Source organism: Oncorhynchus kisutch, unplaced genomic scaffold (genome assembly GCF_002021735.2).
Source record: "Oncorhynchus kisutch isolate 150728-3 unplaced genomic scaffold, Okis_V2 scaffold1498, whole genome shotgun sequence".
In the NCBI taxonomy this organism is placed as follows: Eukaryota; Metazoa; Chordata; class Actinopteri; order Salmoniformes; family Salmonidae; genus Oncorhynchus; species Oncorhynchus kisutch.
Window position 1 is genome coordinate 24,772 of NW_022263443.1, and position 20,163 is coordinate 44,934.

Here is a 20,163-nt window from a genome sequence, read left to right on the forward strand (position 1 = left end):
TTGATTTCCCTGAATTTACAAGCTACTAAAAAATCAACAGGTACTCGAGGATATTGGAAATTAAACAACACACTTCTTAAAGATACTACTCTCATTGAAAACATCAAATCGTTAGCCAAAGATATGTTAGCTATGGTAGCTTTCCACAAGCTTCCTACAATAAGTTGGGTGAATTTTGGCCCATTCCTCCTGACAGAGCTGGTGTAACTGAGTTAGGTTTGTAGGCCTCCTCGCTCGCACACACTTTTTCAGTTCTGTCCACAAATGTTCTATAGGATTGAGGTCAGGGCTTTGTTGTCTTGACTTTGTTGCCATTAAGCCATTTTGCCACATCTTTGGAAGTATGCTTGGGGTCATTGTCCATTTGGTAGACCCATTTGCGACAAAGCTTTAACTTCCTGACTGATGTCTTGATGTTTCTTCAAAATATCCACATCATTTTCCTACCTCATGATGCCATCTATTTTGTGAAGTGCATCAGTCCCTCCTGCAGCAAAGCACCCCCACAACATGATGCTGCCACCCCCGTGCTTCACGGTTGGAATGGTGTTCTTCGGTTTGCAAGCCTCCCCCGTTTTCCTACAAACATAACGATGGACATTATGGCCAAACAGTTTCATCAGACCAGAGGACATTTCATCAAAAAGCACGATCTTTGTCCCCATGTCCAGTTGCAAACCGTAGTCTGGCTTTTTTATGGCGGTTTTGGAACAGTGGCTTCTTCCTTGCTGAGCGGCCTTTCAGGTAATATAGGACTCGGTTGATAAAGGACTTGTTTTACTGTGGATATAGATACTTTTGTACCTGTTTCCTCCAGCATCTTCATAAGGTCCATTGCTGTTGTTCTGGGATTGATTTGCACTTTTTGCACCAAAGTACGTTCAGCTCTAGGAGACAGGACGGATCTCCTTCCTGAGCAGTATGATGGCTGCGTGGTCCCATGGTGTTTATGCTTGCGTACTATTGTTTGTACAGATGAACGTGGTACCTTCAGGCGTTTGGAAATTGCTCCCAAGGATGAACCAGACTTGTGGAGGTCTACAATTTTTTTCCTGTGGACTTGGCTGATTTCTTTTGATTTTCCCATGATGTCAAGCAAAGAGGCACTGAGTTTGAAGGTAGGCCTTGAAATACATCCACAGGTAGACCTCCAATTGACTCAAATGATGTCAATTAGCCTATCAGAAGCTTCTAAAGCCATGACATCATTTTCTGGAATTTTCCCAGTTGTTTAACGGCACAGTCAACTTAGTGTATGTACATTTCTGGATTTGTGATACAGTGAAATAATCTGTCTGTAAACAATTGTTGTAAAAATTACTTGTGTCATGCACAAAGTAGATGTCCTAACCGACTTGCCAAAACTATAGTTTGTTCATTATATACATCTACATTATGTATTGTTACACCATGTAGGAGTAGTATAGACCTAGTCTGTTCATTATATACATCTACATTATGTATTGTTACACCATGTAGGAGTAGTATAGACCTAGTCTGTTCATTATATACATATACATGATGTATTGTTACACCATGTAGGAGCAGTATAGACCTAGTCTGTTCATTATATACATCTACATGATGTATTGTTACACCATGTAGGAGCAGTATAGACCTAGTCTGTTCATTATATACATCTACATTATGTATTGTTACACCATGTAGGAGCAGTATAGACCTAGTCTGTTCATTATATACATGATGTATTGTTACACCATGCATGAGCAGTATAGACCTAGTCTGTTCATTATATACATCTACATGATGTATTGTTACACCATGTAGGAGCAGTATAGACCTAGTCTGTTCATTATATACATCTACATTATGTATTGTTACACCATGTAGGAGCAGTATAGACCTAGTCTGTTCATTATATACATCATGTATTGTTACACAGTATAGAGCAGTATAGACCTAGTCTGTTCATTATATACATCATGTATTGTTACACAGTATAGAGCAGTATAGACCTAGTCTGTTCATTATATACATCATGTATTGTTACACAGTATAGAGCAGTATAGACCTAGTCTGTTCATTATATACATGATGTATTGTTACACAGTATAGAGCAGTATAGACCTAGTCTGTTCATTATATACATGATGTATTGTTACACCATGTAGGAGCAGTATAGACCTAGTCTGTTCATTATATACATCTACATTATGTATTGTTACACCATGTAGGAGCAGTATAGACCTAGTCTGTTCATTATATACATCTACATGATGTATTGTTACACCATGTAGGAGCAGTATAGACCTAGTCTGTTCATTATATACATCTACATTATGTATTGTTACACCATGTAGGAGCAGTATAGACCTAGTCTGTTCATTATATACATATACATGATGTATTGTTACACCATGTAGGAGCAGTATAGACCTAGTCTGTTCGTTATATACATCTACATTATGTATTGTTACACCATGTAGGAGCAGTATAGACCTAGTCTGTTCATTATATACATCATGTATTGTTACACAGTATAGAGCAGTATAGACCTAGTCTGTTCATTATATACATCATGTATTGTTACACAGTATAGAGCAGTATAGACCTAGTCTGTTCATTATATACATCATGTATTGTTACACAGTATAGAGCAGTATAGATATCTCTGCTTATTGTGATATTATATGTTTGTTTGACTGATTTCCAAATGTTTTATTATGGTTTAATTTGACTGTGCAAGTCCGTTAAGAACAAATTCTTGTTTTACAATGACAGCCTACCCCAGCCAAACCCTACCCTGACCTGGGCCAATTGTGTGCCCCCTAATGGGACTCCTGTTCATGGCCGATTGTGATACAGCCCGGGATCGAACCAGGAACTAGAGATATATGCACCTATCAATATATGCTTCTGTTTGTACATTTCCATTTACCATTTAACTCTTTAATGAAATAAATGACAAATTAACCTTTTGTCTGAAATGCATCGTATTTTCCTAAACTGCGTTACCCACTCTGGTCAGCAGAAGGCGAATGACGTATTCCAGGCAATGTGTGACGTCTAATCTAATGGACGGGAAGTTTCTTCAACAACCCCACAACTGCGACCTCAGTAGCTTTGCTAGCCAACGTAGCGGAACATTTCAGCTCTTTGTACGTTTTTGGTTATTATTAGCCACTGTTTTAAACACACGTCTGTCGTATCTACTAGTTACTCCTTTTAATATCACATTTACGTTGGTGTTGGTCAGCTAGCTGTCTGGTTAAGGTAGCAATAGCTATAAGTTAGTCGCTAATGCTAACTAGCTAACATCCCCGACAATGACTTCAAAAAGCTACCACCCCTCTGCTGAAGAGGAGGACTGCTGGACGGAGAGAAACGCTCTCGTGAAAGAGGAAAGGGAAGAGGAGGCTGTTACTGTTAAACAAGAAGTAAAGGACGAGGCTGTTACAGTGAAAGACGTTTCAGTGAAAGAGGAGGAGGAAGTTAATAAACAAGAGGGTGCAGTTTTTACAGTGAAAGAGGAGACGACTGTCACGGTGAAAGAAGAGGAAGACGTTCTTGGAGTGAAGGAGGATGCGGAGATCACTGTCACATTGGAGGAGGAAGAAGAGCAGAATGGAGATCTGATTAACACCAGTGAGTAGTGTCTTTAAACAAAGGGGCACAAACTCTGCAGTTGTTGAACCGATGTCCCTGAATATCTCTTTCTGTTGAACCGATGTCCCTGAATATCTCTTTCTGTTGAACCGATGTCCCTGAATATCTCTTTCTGTTGAACCGATGTCCCTGAATATCTCTTTCTGTTGAACCGATGTCCCTGAATATGTCTTTCTGTTGAACCGATGTCCCTGAATATGTCTTTCTGTTGAACCAATGTTATTTTGAAGGGTCATTCTACTGAAGTTATTCCAGCGTTTTGGACATTAAAGTTGTGATTTTGAGTGCAAATTTAATCTCACAGAATGCGCAGACAAAATATAAATTCAATGTTTGATGTGTTTGTCTGTAGTACCCCTTGGGCTGAGTGTATACCCAGGGGTGGCAGGGTAGCCTAGTGGTTAGAGCGTTGGACTAGTAGCCGGAAGGTTGCAAGTTCAAACCCCCGAGCTGACAAGGTACACATCTGTCGTTCTGCCCCTGAACAGGCAGTTAACCCACTGTTCCTAGGCCGTCATTGAAAATAAGAATTTGTTCTTAACTGACTTGCCTAGTTAAATAAAGGTAAAAAAATATATTTAAAAAATACCCAGGAATACCCAGGGTTACTAGTCCAACGCTCTAACCACTAGGCTACCTGCCGCCCACTGCCACCAGGGTTACTAGTCCAACGCTCTAACCACTAGGCTACCTGCCGCCCACTGCCACCAGGGTTACTAGTCCAACGCTCTAACCACTAGGCTACCTGCCGCCCACTGCAACCAGGGTTACTTGTCCAACGCTCTAACCACTAGGCTACCTGCCACCCACTTACACCTGGGTTACTGGTCCAACGCTCTAACCACTAGGCTACCTGCCACCCACTTATACCTGGGTTACTGGTCCAACGCTCTAACCACTAGGCTACCTGCCACCCACTTACACCTGGGTTACTAGTCCAACGCTCTAACCACTAGGCTACCTGCCACCCACTTACACCAGGGTTACTAGTCCAACGCTCTAACCACTAGGCTACCTGCCGCCCCCTTACACCAGGGTTACTAGTCCAACGCTCTAACCATTAGGCTACCCGCCGCCCCCTTACACCAGGGTTACTAGTCCAACGCTCTAACCACTAGGCTACCCGCCGCCCTTTGACCTCATCAATGAGCTCTTTTCGCCCACAAAAGACTGCCGCTGATTCTGTTTTTGTTTGTCACACCATTCTATTGTAAACCCTAGATACGGTCATGCGTGAAAAACCCAGGAGGCTGTTTCTGAGTCACTGCATCCGGCCCCGACGACCATACGACGCTCAGTCTCTTAGATCACTTGTTTTCCCATCCTAACGTTCAATCGAACAATAACTGAATTCATCGATGCCTGTCTGCCTGCTTTATATAGCAAGCCACGGCCACACTGTCTGTAGGAGCGATTTTTGTGAACACGGTGGTGTACCTAATAAACTGGCCAGTTTGGATATAATAAAACACCCATAAGTTAAATGTTTTTTTAATGTGATTTTTAGGCCATATAGCCGAGCCCTACCTATAATTATGCAAACCTAAGGTACTACGACTTAACATTCCAGATGTAAACAAATGTGTTATGATAGATTTTAATCAAGAAATATTTAAGATCTGAATGTCCGTCTGTCTGTAACGTCCACAACGAAGGGTGTAGCATCCACAGCGGAGGGTGTAGCGTCCACAGCGGAGGGTGTAGCGTCCACAGCGGAGGGTGTAGCGTCCACAGCGGAGGGTGTAGCGTCCACAGCGGAGGGTGTAGCGTCCACAGCGGAGGGTGTAGCGTCCACAGCGGAGGGTGTAGCGTCCACAGCGGAGGGTGTAGCGTCCACAGCGGAGGGTGTAGCGTCCACAGCGGAGGGTGTAGCGTCCACAGCGGAGGGTGTAGCGTCCACAGCGAGGGGTGTAGCGCCCACAGCGAGGGGTGTAGCGCCCACAGCGAGGGGTGTAGCGCCCACAGCGGAGGGGTGTAGGGCCCACAGCGGAGGGTGTAGCGCCCACGCCAACGTCATGACAGGTGTACCGTCCATAACGAAGGCTGTATCGTCCATAACCCTTGTTTTCCTCTCTGAATTAATAATGGAAATCACAATCTTAAAAAATGTATAGTTTTTGTGTTCAGCCAAGCCTTTCCTTCGATATGCCTATCCATGTTATAACTAACACTGGGGGACAGCTGTGAGTGGAGAAACAAGCTCCAAGAGCTCTTTCAAAAAGCCATGAAATATGATTGACTGAAAAGCCTTCTTTGAGACTTGCCCTCCTACTCTGTAAGGGCCAAAATGCATGTAATCTCTGATTTTAAACGTTTAAAATTAACCCTGAATTCCAATATATATATATATACCTTAAGGATAATTGTGAACGTGGCATTGTTTCAGTTAGGAAAATGTGGTGCCAGACAACGTGACAATTAGGTATATGTTTTCAAAATGCATACTGCCTTCAGCTCACATTGCAAGTCTGCCTACCGTTGACTATGCACTTAAATGGCGAATGGGAGGTGCGCTTCAATTACCAGTTGAGAAATACAAATTATAGATCTTTTTAATTATTATTATTATTATTAATTTTTTTACATGTGATTGCATTTAGAATTGTTCGCAGTGTCTGGGTTTATTAAAGCAGATGGTTCACTCCAGCAGCAACAAGCTGGTTAAAGAGCAGAAGCAGGCTCTCAGCAACAGCTCTGGTTCCGTTCATAGGCTCTGTATGCTCTCTGTCTGACAGGTGATATTCCGTTCATAGGCTCTGTATGCTCTCTGTCTGACAGGTGATATTCCGTTCATAGGCTCTGTATGCTCTCTGTCTGACAGGTGATATTCCGTCCATAGGCTCTCTGTCTGACAGGTGATATTCCGTTCATAGGCTCTGTATGCTCTCTGTCTGACAGGTGATATTCCGTCCATAGGCTCTGTATGCTCTCTGTCTGACGGGTGACATTCCGTCCATAGGCTCTCTGTCTGACAGGTGATACTCCGTTCATAGGCTCTGTATGCTCTCTGTCTGACAGGTGATATTCCGTCCATAGGCTCTGTATGCTCTCTGTCTGACAGGTGATATTCCGTTCATAGGCTCTGTATGCTCTCTGTCTGACAGGTGATATTCCGTCCATAGGCTCTGTATGCTCTCTGTCTGACAGGTGATATTCCGTTCATAGGCTCTGTATGCTCTCTGTCTGACAGGTGATACTCCGTTCATAGGCTCTCTGTCTGACAGGTGATATTCCGTCCATAGGCTCTGTATGCTCTGTCTGACAGGTGATATTCCGTCCATAGGCTCTCTGTCTGACAGGTGATACTCCGTTCATAGGCTCTGTATGCTCTCTGTCTGACAGGTGATATTCCGTCCATAGGCTCTGTATGCTCTCTGTCTGACAGGTGATATTCCGTCCATAGGCTCTGTATGCTCTCTGTCTGACAGGTGATATTCCGTTCATAGGCTCTGTATGCTCTCTGTCTGACAGGTGATATTCCGTTCATAGGCTCTGTATGCTCTCTGTCTGACAGGCTCTGTATGCTCTCTGTCTGACAGGCTCTGTATGCTCTCTGTCTGACAGGCTCTGTATGCTCTCTGTCTGACAGGCTCTGTATGCTCTCTGTCTGACAGGTGATATTCTGTTCATAGGCTCTGTATGCTCTCTGTCTGACAGGCTCTGTATGCTCTCTGTCTGACAGGCTCTGTATGCTCTCTGTCTGACAGGTGATATTCTGTTCATAGGCTCTGTATGCTCTCTGTCTGACAGGTGATATTCTGTTCATAGGCTCTGTATGCTCTCTGTCTGACAGGTGATATTCTGTTCATAGGCTCTGTATGCTCTCTGTCTGACAGGTGATATTCTGTTCATAGGCTCTGTATGCTCTCTGTCTGACAGGTGATATTCTGTGCATAGGCTCTGTATGCTCTCTGTCTGACAGGTGATATTCTGTTCATAGGCTCTGTATGCTCTCTGTCTGACAGGCTCTATATGCTCTCTGTCTGACAGGCTCTGTATGCTCTCTGTCTGACAGGCTCTGTATGCTCTCTGTCTGACAGGCTCTGTATGCTCTCTGTCTGACAGGCTCTGTATGCTCTCTGTCTGACAGGTGATATTCTGTTCATAGGCTCTGTATGCTCTCTGTCTGACAGGTGATATTCTGTTCATAGGCTCTTTATGCTCTCTGTCTGACAGGTGATATTCTGTTCATAGGCTCTTTATGCTCTCTGTCTGACAGGTGATATTCTGTTCATAGGCTCTTTATGCTCTCTGTCTGACAGGTGATATTCTGTTCATAGGCTCTGTATGCTGTGCGCGTGTGATAAGATACTTGACGACTAAAGAAAATACACACACGCTGCAATTTCGTTCCGCTAAATTATGCAAATTTACCCATAGACTGACAGGTTGAATGCATTAATATTGACTGGTATTTCCATTAGCAAAATAATGCTTTTTATGAATTATGTTTAAAAAAAAAATATTGCCTGGAGTCTGCGACTCTTTTGAGCAAAACAAGTATTGAGACGACGCGCACTTGTATCCCAACTGCCACTTGTCAATATTCCAGAATTCTAAACATTCTAAACCCATTCGTGACCATTTTGTGTCCGGCTGCCTGTTTTGTAAAATTGTTCGTAATGAAACACTGCCAGACAGTCTCTCACTCTGGTTGTAGATACAGTAAGAAAGTTGTAAATAACTAAATGTGTCTGAAGCCAGTGACTTGATAAGCTGATTTGTATCATGGCTGCTCAATGTGTCTACCTATTTTCTAGCTTCATTTACAAATAACATTGGAATTTAGCTAGCTAGCAAGGCACTGATAAACAGGGAATTTAGCTAGCTAGCAAGGCACTGATAAACAGGGAATTTAGCTAGCTAGCAAGGCACTGATAAACAGCGTGTAGCAGCTTGTGCTTTATTAACAGTAGTTTGACAGCTTGCTGGTGATGTTATAAACATGTTCTCAGAAATCGGTCCGTCGATACTTACTGTATGCACTGCACTGACTAGTTTTCCATGCACATTTTTTAACATGAGAAATACTACACCAAACACCTTAGCTGGATGTAAAATTACGTGACGAAGACCTTAGCAAAAACGTACAAATGAATGACAGATTTCTCGATCTAGCTTAGATTCATTCTGACTAGCCTATTTTAAGGAAGTGGTAGTGGCTATCTTGTTGCTATGGTGAATTTGGAGTAACAGTAACTGTAACTGCCAGGGTATGATTTTCAACATAATACTCCTACATTGAAACCACACCCCCAACCACATCCCCAAGAACCAAATCACATGTTTCATAATGAGCACCAGAAAACACATGTGGAATTGCTGCGTTCAGTCCTCCTTTTAAAGCTAGAGAGAGTGTGAGGGGAGGGAGGGGCTTACTTTTCTAGATGACACTTTGTTTCCAGCTGTTGTACTGCTTGTCTTTGTCTTAGTGATTAACTTGGCCTCAGGTTATTGAGGGATCTGATATTCAACCTCACAGGAATACAGTTTTATCATGTGGCGGTTTCATTCAGGGCTGTATTCATTTGTGCACACCGTAGCAAAATGTTTTGCAATGGAAAGCAGAAACAAGCATTTCTTATTGGACAAGTTCCGCTAGTCGTCCCTCCCCATTTCGGCCTGTTTGCTTGTGTTTAGTTTCTAGTGAATACAACCTTGATTTCTCTGTTAAAATAAACACTCTGTCTTTGCCAGGAGAGAGACCAGACTCAGAGGAACCAGAGACGTCTGAACCAGCAAGACGACACCACTGCTCCCAGTGTGGAAAAAGTTTTACCCAATTACGGACACTGAAGGTGCATGGAAGAATACACACTGGAGAGAGGCCCTATCAATGTTCCCAATGTGGAAAGAGTTTTGCCCTGTTAGAGAGCCTGAAAATACATAATAGAATACACACAGGAGAGAAGCCTTACCAATGCTCCCAGTGTGGAAAGAGATTTTCACAGTTAAGTTGCCTGAAATCACATGAGATAATACACACAGGAGATAAGCCTCACAAATGCCCTCAATGTGGTAATACTTTTAAGCGGTTAAGTAACCTGAAGGACCATAAAAGAGTACACACAGGAGAAAAGCCTTACCACTGTATCCATTGTGAAGAGCGTTTTAGCTGGTCAAGGCAACTGAAAGCGCATGAGAGAACGCACACCGGAGAGAAGCCCTACCAATGTTCCCAGTGTGGAAAGAGTTTTACCCAGCTAGGGAGCCTGAAAATACATAATAGAATACACACAGGAGAAAAGCCTTACCAATGCTCCCAGTGTGGAAAGAGATGTAAACGGTTAAGTTGCCTGAAATCACATGAGATAATACACACCGGAGATAAGCCTCACAAATGCCCTCTATGTGGTAGTACTTTTAAGCGGCTAAGTAACCTGAAGGAACATGAAAGAGTGCACACAGGGGAAAAGCCTTACCACTGTTTCCATTGTGAAAAGAGTTTCAGCACGTTAAGGCAACAAAAAGAGCATGAGAGAACACACACCGGAGAGAAGCCCTACCAATGCTCCCAGTGTGGAAGGCGTTTTAACCGCTTAAGTAACCTGAAATCACATGAGTGGACACACAGGAGAGAAGCCACATCACTGATCTATGTGGAAATAGTTTAACCTCATCAGGCTTCCTGAAGATTCATGAGCAAAGCCTTTCCGCTGCTCCCAGTGTGGAATGACATTTACCTGGTTAAGGCAACTGAAATCACATGAAAGAATCCACACGAGAGAGAAATGTTATGAATGCTCTCAAGTGTAGAAAGATATTTACCCAGTTTAGGCACCTGAAAGACCGAGGTTACCCTCTCAGCGGAGAAGCCTTACCCATGCTCCCAGTGTGGAGAGCGATATTTCACACATAATTACAATTCATGACGTAACAGACACATTGCTCCCACACTTGTTCTCATCTTTTACTGAAAATTGGTGGTTTGTCATTTTGTTTATGCTCTTATTTCCATATGAAATCAAATTGGAGAATACCTACTAAAAATACATTAATATGTTGTTGTTTTTTTTTATCCCAAAACATGAATTGAATATGGAGTGTGGCAGGTTTTATGTAGATTATGTACACATACACACTGTGATTAAATAGTCTCTTTTTTTTTAAACTCTGACTCTGTTTTTTGTGGGGTTTTTAAATCGAGTGTTATATGTTGTTAATCAAGTGCTATATTTTGTGAAGCCCACTGGCTCCAGGTCATCTACAAGACCCTGCTAGGTAAAGCTATATGTTGTGAAGCCCACTGGCTCCAAGTCAGCTACAAGACCCTGCTAGGTAAAGCTATATGTTGTTAAGGGTGATCTACTGTTTACATATGTGATGGATATGTATCTTAGAGAATGTGGCAATAAAGCCCCCATTCAGTCTTTGTGTTTATTTTTTAATAATCCATTTTCCTGAGAGACAATGAACTTTGGGACAGCTCAGGACTTTGTTCCGTCTTTTGGGTTTCCAGATCATGTTTGTGGTTGGACAAGGGTGAGGGGCATTGTAGTTCATGGTTTCTTGTTGTCTATGAACCTGGTTTAGGGGTTGGGTACAGGATATGAACCTGGTTTAGGGGTTGGGTACAGGATATGAACCTGGTTTAGGGGCAGGGTTGGATACAGGATATGAACCTGGTTTAGGGGAGGATTGGATACAGGATAGGAACCTGGGGTAGGGTTGGATACAGGATATGAACCTGGTTTAGGGGGCAGGGTTGGATACAGGATATGAACCTGGTTTAGGGGTAGGATTGGGTACAGGATATGAACCTGGTTTAGGGGTTGGATACAGGATATGAACCTGGTTTAGGGGTAGGGTTGGATACAGGATATAAACTCGGTTTAGGGGTAGGAATGATTACAGGATATGAACCTGGTTTAGGAGCTGGGTACAGGATATGAACCTGGTTTAGGGTAGGGTTGGGTACAGGATATGAACCTGGTTTAGGGTAGGGTTGGATACAGGATTTGAACCTGGTTTAGGGGTTGGATACAGGATATGAACCTGGTTTAGGGGTAGGATTGGGTACAGGATATAAACCCGGTTTAGGGGTAGGAATGATTACAGTATATGAACCTGGTTTAGGAGCTGGGTACAGGATATGAACTCGGTTTAGCGTAAGGGTTTAGGGGTAGGTTTAAGTACATGATATGAAGCTGGTTGAGAGAATGCCAAGAGGGTGCAAATCTGTCATCAAACATTTCTAAAAACCTGTTTTCGCTTTGTCATTATGGGGTATTGTGATGTCATTATGGGGTATTGTGATGTCATTATGGGGTATTGTGTGTAGATTGATGAGGGGAAATAAATATTTGATCCATTTTAGAATACGGCTATAATGTAACAAAATGTGGAAAAAGTCAAGGAGTCTGAATACTTTCCGAATGCACTGAACATCTACATGATGTATTGTTACACCATGTAGGAGCAGTGGTGGCGCCGACAGAGATGGCCGCCTCGCTTTGCGTTCCTAGGAAACTCTGCAGTTTTTTGTTTTTTTACGTGTTATTTCTTACATTGGTACCCCAGGTCATCTTAGGTTTCATTACATACAGTCGAGAAGAACTACTGAATATAAGAGCAGCGTCAACTCACCATCAGTACGACCAAGAATATGACTTTCCCGGAGCGGATCCTGTGTCCTGCCTTCCACCCAGGACAACGGAATGGATCCCAGCCTGCGACCCAAAACAATGACATCGTAAAAGAGGCAAACGGAGCGGTCTTCTGGTCAGGCTCCGGAGACAGGCACATCGCGCGCCACTCCCTAGCATTCTACTCGCAAATGTCCAGTCTCTTGACAACAAGGTTGATGAAATCCGAGCAAGGGTAGCATTCCAGAGGGACATCAGGGACTGTAACGTTCTTTGCTTCACGGAAACATGGCTCACTGGAGAGACGCTATCGGAGTCGGTGCAGCCAGCTGGTTTCTCCACGCATCGCGCCGACAGAAACAAACATCTTTCTGGTAAGAAGAGGGGCGGGGGCGTATGCTTTATGGTTAACGAGACGTGGTGTGGTCACAACAACATACAGGAACTCAAGTCCTTCTGTTCACCTGATTTAGAATTCCTCACAATCAAATGTCGACCGCTTTATCTACCAAGGGAATTCTCTTCGATTATAATCACAGCCGTGTATATATTCCCCCCCAAGCAGACTCATCGATGGCGCTGAACGAACTTTATTTGACTCTTTGCAAACTGGAATCCGCATATCCCGAGGCTGCATTCATTGTAGCTGGGGATTTTAACAAGGCTAATCTGAAAACAAGACTCCCTAAATTGTATCAGCATATCGATTGCGCAACCAGGGCTGGTAAAACCCTGGATCATTGTTATTCTAACTTCCGCGACGCATATAAGGCCCTGCCCCGCCCTCCTTTCGGAAAAGCTGACCACGATTTTGTTGCTCCCTGCCTACAGACAAAAGCTAAAACAAGAAGCTCCCACGCTGAGGTCTGTTCAACGCTGGTCCGACCAATCTGATTCCACGCTCCAAGACTGCTTCCATCACGTGGACTGGGAGATGTTTCGTATTGCGTCAGATAACAACATTGACGAATACTCAGATTCGGTGAGCGAGTTCATTAGAACGTGCGTTGAAGATATCGTTCCCATAGCAACGATTAAAACATTCCCAAACCAGAAACCGTGGATTGATGGCAGCATTCGCGTGAAACTGAAAGCGCGAACCACTGCTTTTAATCAGGGCAAGGTGACCGGAAACATGACCGAATACAAACAGTGTAGCTAGTCCCTCCGCAAGGCAATCAAACAAGCTAAGCGTCAGTATAGAGACAAAGTAGAATCGCAATTCAACGGCTCAGACACAAGAGGTATGTGGCAGGGTCTACAGTCAATCACGGATTACAAAAAGAAAACCAGCCCCGTCACGGACCAGGATGTCTTGCTCCCAGGCAGACTAAATAACTTTTTTGCCCGCTTTGAGGACAATACAGTGCCACTCGCAAGGCTGCAGGCCCAGATGGCATCCCCAGCCGCGCCCTCAGAGCATGCACAAACCAGCTGGCTGGTGTGTTTACGGACATATTCAATCAATCCCTATCCCAGTCTGCTGTTCCCACATGCTTCAAGAGGGCCACCACTGTTCCTGTTCCCAAGAAAGCTAAGGTAACTGAGCTAAACGACTTCCGCCCCGTAGCACTCACTTCCGTCATCATGAAGTGCTTTGAGAGACTAGTCAAGGAGCATATCACCTCCACCCTACCTGACACCCTAGACCCACTCCAATTTGCTTACCGCCCAAATAGGTCCACAGACAATGCAATCTCAACCACACTGCACACTGCCCTAACCCATCTGTACAAGATGGTGCTTCTACACCTGCATTGCTTGCTGTTTGGGGTTTTAGGCTGGGTTTCTGTACAGCACTTTGAGATATCAGCTGATGTACGAAGGGCTATATAAATAAATTTGATTTGATGTGATTTGAATACCTATGTGAGAATGCTGTTCATCGACTACAACTCAGCGTTTAACACCATAGTACCCTCCAAACTCGTCATCACCCTGGGTCTCGACCCCGCCCTGTGCAACTGGGTACTGGACTTCCTGACGGGCCGCCCCCAGGGGATGAGGGTAGGTATCAACATCTCCACCCCGCTGATCCTCAACACTGGGGCCCCACAAGGGTGCGTTCAGAGCCCTCTCCTGTACTCCCTGTTCACCCACGACTGCGTGGCCACGCACGCCTCCAACTCAATCATCAAGTTTGCGGACGACACAACAGTGGTAGGCTTGATTACCAACAACGACGAGACGGCCTACAGGGAGGAGGTGAGGGCCCTCGGAGTGTGGTGTCAGGAAAATAACCTCACACTCAATGTCAACAAACTAAGGAGATGATTGTGGACGATGATTGTGGACACCCACACAGACAGCATCGTGAAGAAGGCGCAGCAGCGCCTCTTCAACCTCAGGAGGCTGAAGAAATTCGGCTTGTCACCAAAAGCACTCACAAACTTCTACAGATACACAATCGAGAGCATCCTGTCGGGCTGTATCACCGCCTGGTACGGCAACTGCTCCACCCACAACCGTAAGGCTCTCCAGAGGGTAGTGAGGTCTGCACAACGCATCACCGGGGGCAAACTACCTGCCCTCCAGGACACCTACACCACCCGATGTCACAGGAAGGCCATAAAGATCATCAAGGACAACAACCACCCGAGCCACTGCCTGTTCACCCCGCTATCGTCCAGAAGGCGAGATCAGTACAGGTGCATCAAAGCTGGGACCGAGAGACTGAAAAACAGCTTCTATCTCAAGGCCATCAGACTGTTAATTAAACAGCCACCACTAACATTGAGTGGCTGCTGCCAACACACTGACTCAACTCCAGCCACTTTAATAATGGGAATTGATGTAAAATATATCACTAGCCACTTTAAACAATGCTACTTAATATGATGTTTACATACCCTACATTATTTATCTCATATGTATACGTATATACTGTACTCTATATCATCTTCTGCATCTTTATGTAATACATGTATCACTAGCCACTTTAAACTATGCCACTTTGTTTACATACTCATCTCATATGTATATACTGTACTCGAGACCATCTACTGCATCTTGCCTATGCCGCTCTGTACCATCACTCATTCATATATCTTTATGTACATATTCTTTATCCCTTTACACTTATGTGTATAAGGTAGTAGTTTTGGAATTGTTAGCTAGATTACTCGTTGGTTATTACTGCATTGTCGGAACTAGAAGCACAAGCATTTCGCTACGCTCGCATTAACATCTGCTAACCATGTGTATGTGACAAATAAAATGTGATTTGATTTGATTTGGGGTATAGACCTAGTCTGTTCATTATATACATCTACATGATGTATTGTTACACCATGTAGGAGCAGTATAGACATCTCTGCTTATTGTGATATCGGTTCTGGTCTAGAGTGAGTGCCTTAGATCGCTGTACCACTCGGGAGCCGTCACTCAAGACCAGCACCGATTAACACATGCTTCTGTTTGTACGTTTTCATTTAACTATTCTTAATTATTCTTTTACGAAATAAATGAAAATAAATCAAATACATATTAATTTCCTAAACTGCGTTACATACTCTAGTCAGCAGATGGCTAATGGCGTCTTTCAGGTAATGCTGCCTGTGTGACGTATAATCTAATGGACGGGAAGTTTGTTCAACCACAACTGCGACCTCGCTTTGCTAGGCGACGTAGCAGGAACATTTGAGCTCTTTATATGCTTTTGGTGTTTATTCGCCACTCTGTTTTAAACACACGTCTGTCGTATCTACTAGTTATCCCTTTTAATATCATATGTACGTCAGCTAGCTGTCTGGTTAAGGTAGCAGTAGCACTAGGCTAATCGCTAATGCTAACATCCCCGACCATGAGTTCAAAAAGCTACCACCCCTCTGCTGAAGAGGAGGACTGCTGGACGGAGAGAGAAGCTCTCGTGAAAGATGAGAAGGAAGAAGAGGCTGTCACAGTTAAACAAGAAGTAAAGGATGAGGCTATTACAGTGAAAGAGGAAGACGTTTCAGTGAAAAAGGGAGAGGAAGTTAAACAAGAGGGTGCCGTTTGTACAGTGAAAGAGGAGACGACTGTCACGGTGAAAGAAGAGGAAGACGTTTTTGGAGTGAAGGAGGAGGGGGAGATCACTGTCACATTGGAGGAGGAAGAAGAGCAGAATGGAGATCTGATTAACACCAGTGAGTAGTGTCTTTAAACAAAGGGGCACAAACTCTGCAGTTGTTTAACAGATGACCCTGAATATCTCTTTCTGTTGAACCGATGTCCCTGAATATGTCTTTCTGTTGAACCGATGTCATTTTGAAGGGTCATTCTACTGAAGTTATGGGCGATTCCAGCGTTATAGACATTACATTTGCACGGAGATCACAACTTTAATGTCTCACAGAAATGTAATACAAAATATAAATTAAACGTTTGATGTGTTTGTCTGTAGTACCCCTGAGTGTATACCCAGGAAATCTGAATTCTAAATATTGGCATGTTGGAGAAAAAAACCCAAATAGAAGCTTTATGGATGTTACATGTTACACGCTTTTTTGCGAGATTGCTAACGAGCGTTAACAAAATGACTGGAAGTCTATGGGTATATGCTAGCAGATACCTGTAGACTTCCAGCCATTGTGCTAACGCTAGTTAGAAATTGGCTTGCAAAACTACCTCTAAATTCCTTCATACAGGACACAGAGACATACAAATGGTATCCACAAGTTCCTCTGGCTCTGGGGGAGTAGCTGAAGAGCCCCAGTGGCAAAATCACAAATCAGCCCTTTTAACGTCTGTATTTAGGATTTCAGGCTTTATTTGAAACGTTTAGGGAGGAAATTGCCTGAATTTTGACCATTACCTTGTTGCGGTCCAATCATATTTCATGGCTTTTAGAAAGGGCTCAGAGAGCTTGTTTTTTCCACTCACAGCTTTCCTCCAGTATTAGTTAAGATGTTAATGAAGCAGTACAGGCCACATTTTACAGTACAGTTTTGTTTGTGTGTTCTTTCGTCTTGTAAAGAGAGGGAGGAGGGGGTGACGGAGAGGAAATGTTTTTGTAAAACCTGCAGCATACATCGGATCATATTAAAACTTTATCTCTATAGAGAACTTTCATCAAGGTTTATACATGGTTTATATTGGTTTCTTTCCTTTCTTTCCTTATGATATTCCTAACATCCATAAGCATTTGTTGATATCTTGAAAAATGATGTGTTCTGGCTAAGATTCTCTCGCTCTCTCGTTCTCTCACACATCATTTTTCAAGACATCAACAATTGCTTGTGGTTGTTAGGAATATCATATATTTATATATATATATGCTAAAATAAATTTCTCATTGTGTTTATCAACTATCTGTGAAATAGTCCTGTAGTATTTATTCTTCTTCAATTTATTCTTGAGATTATTGCATAAAAGCAGGTTAATAAACTATTTAAACTTATGGTTGTGGAAGGAATGTATTTATCCTTGGTATAATTTCACAAGCCCTGAATTCATTAGATTATTGATGACTGTTTGAAATGCAGTGTATTTGACCTTTTAATTGTTCGACAAAGCTTATTTAGAGAGAACATGAACAATTAAGAGACACTCACCGGCCAATTTATTAGGTACACCCATCTAGTACCGGGTCAGATCCTCCTTTACCTCCAATCCTAGACACTGTCAGGCGTGAAAAGCCCAGGAGGGCGGCCGTTTCTGAGACACTGGATCAGGCCCGCCTGGCACTGACGACGACGCTCAGTCTCTTAGGTCACTTGTTTTGCCCATCTACTTAAAAATATGCCAAATGTAAGCCAATGTGTTATGATAGATTTGAATCAAGACATTTTTAGATCGGAATGTCTGTCCGTCTGTAACATCCATAACGGTTGTTTTCCTCTGTGATGTAATAATGAAAATCACAAACTTAAATGTTTTTGGTTTGTGTTCAGCCAAGCCTTTCCTTCGATATGCCTAACCATGTTATAACTAACACTGGGGGACAGCTGTGAGTGGAGAAACAAGCTCCAAGAGCTCTTTCAAAAAGCCATGAAATATGATTGACTGAAAAGCCTTCTTTGAGACTTGCCCTCCTACTCTGTAAGGGCCAAAATGCATGCAATTTCCTACTTAATTATGAATGTGGCCAATACAGAAATCATATTTAGATTAGGATTATGGTCATTAATATTAACAGAACATGCAACTCCTGTATTGAAGCAGCCAACAAAAACATCCTTTTAAAACATTTGCCAAAATGCAATTCGCAGTAAAACACCATTGTTAAACATCTCCGTCAGGAACTTAGAAAGAGATCTAAAGATGCCTGGGCTGCTAATATGACGAGGACTGTGTTAATCGAGGACTGTGTTTAATTAATGATTGTGGACATTGAAAGACAGAACAGGAGCCAAATGCTGACCAATAAGAACCTATGAAATAGGCCTAATTGACTCCACCTTTCTTTTGTCTGATTGTTGGCTACTGACTCATTGTTTCATAATGAGCACCAGAAAAACACCTATGGAACTTGGCCTCAGGTTTATTGAAGGATTTGATTTGGATTAAACCTAATAGGAAGACAGTTTTTATCATGTGAAGGTTTCATTCAGGGTCGTATTCATTCGTGAACACCGTTTCGTTTTAGTTACGAGTGAATACGACCCTGATCTCCCTGTTAAATTAAACCCACGGTTTGTCTTTGGTAGGAGAGACACCAGACTCAGAAGATCCAGAGCAAGAGACGTCTGAACCAGCAAGACGACACCACTGTTCCCACTGTGGAAAGACTTTTACCCAGTTACGGACACTAAAGGTGCATGAAAGAATACACACTGGAGAGAAGCCTTACCAATGTTCCCAGTGTGGAAAGAGTTTTACCCAGTTAGGGAGCCTGAAAATACATACTAGAATTCACACAGGAGAGAAGCCTTACCAATGCTCCCAGTGTGGAAAGAGATGTTCACAGTTAAGTTGCCTGAAATCACATGAGAGAATGCACACAGGAGACAAGCCTCACAAATGCCTTCAATGTGGTAATACTTTTAAGCGGTTAAGTAACCTGAAGGACCATAAAAGAGTACATACAGGGGAAAAGCCTTACTACTGTTTATATTGTGAAAAGCGTTTCAGCTGGGTAAGGCAACTGAAAGAGCATGAGAGAACACACACCGGAGAGAAGCCCTACCAATGTTCCCAGTGTGGAAAGAGTTTTACCCAGTTCGGGAGCCTGAAAATACATGAGAGAATCCACACAGGCGAAAAGCCTTTCCAATGTTCCCAGTGTGGAAAGAGTTTTAACCGGTTAGGTAACCTGAAATCACACGAGAGGACACACAAAGAAGAAGAGCCACATCACTGCTCCCAGTGTGGAAAGAATTTTACCTCATTACGCTTCCTGAAGAATCATGAGCAAAGACACACTGGGGAAAAGCCTTTCCGCTGCTGCCAGTGTGGAATGACATTTACCTGGTTACGGCAACTGAAATCACATGAAAGAATCCACACATGAGAGAAATGTTACGAATGCTCCCAGTGTAGAAAGATATTTCCCCAGTTCAGGCACCTGAAAGACTGAGGTTACACACACAGGGGAGAAGCTTTACTCATGCTCCCAATGTGGAGAGTGATTTTTCACATACTTACAATTCATGAGGTAACACGCACATTGAGGTAACACACTTCTCATCCTCAATTCATGAGGTAACACACTTCTCATCTTATACTGAAAAGTGGTGCTTTGTGGTTTTGTTTATGCTCTTTTTTCCATATGAAATCAAATTGGAGAAAACCTACTCAAAAATACATTTGTATGTTTTATGTTTTTAAATCACAAGATATTAATTGAATATGGAGTGTGTCAGTTTTTATGTAGATTCTATGTACACTCTCTCTCTGATTAAATAGTCTTCTTTTTTTTACTCTGGCTCTGTGTGTTTTTCTGTGTGTGTTGGGGATGTGGAACGCCATTGGGGTCTTTGCGTGTCAAAAAAAACACTTTGATGTGTCAAATAAGCTTGTTGACCAATCAGGA

The 20,163-nt window shown here is 43.0% G+C and overlaps 1 protein-coding gene across 3 annotated transcripts; it reads left to right on the plus strand.

The window, feature by feature from the left end:
* The first annotated feature begins 2,986 nt into the window (after positions 1-2,986).
* Positions 2,987-20,055, plus strand: LOC109876560 (zinc finger protein 239). Of its 3 annotated transcripts, none has more exons than XM_031818591.1 (2): positions 2,987-3,606; positions 18,839-20,055. In XM_031818591.1, the coding sequence occupies exons 1-2, from the start codon at positions 3,288-3,290 to the stop codon at positions 19,639-19,641; spliced, it is 1,122 nt and encodes a 373-aa protein (XP_031674451.1). In that variant the 5' UTR covers positions 2,987-3,287; the 3' UTR covers positions 19,642-20,055. The 3 variants fall into 3 exon arrangements, with proteins under 3 accessions (XP_031674451.1, XP_031674449.1, XP_031674450.1); XM_031818589.1 differs by lacking the exon at positions 18,839-20,055 and adding an exon at positions 9,325-10,735 and having other exon boundaries at positions 3,006-3,606; XM_031818590.1 differs by lacking the exon at positions 2,987-3,606 and adding an exon at positions 15,769-16,336.
* The last annotated feature ends 108 nt before the right edge of the window (positions 20,056-20,163 follow it).

Bases quoted from the DNA above. Each gene is read 5' to 3' on its own strand.
- LOC109876560 (XM_031818589.1), top strand. From the start codon at position 3,288: ATGACTTCAAAAAGCTACCACCCCTCTGCTGAAGAGGAGGACTGCTGG. The intron at 3,607-9,324 runs GTGAGTAGTGTC...TGTCTTTGCCAG, and splicing joins TGGAGATCTGATTAACACCA to GAGAGAGACCAGACTCAGAG.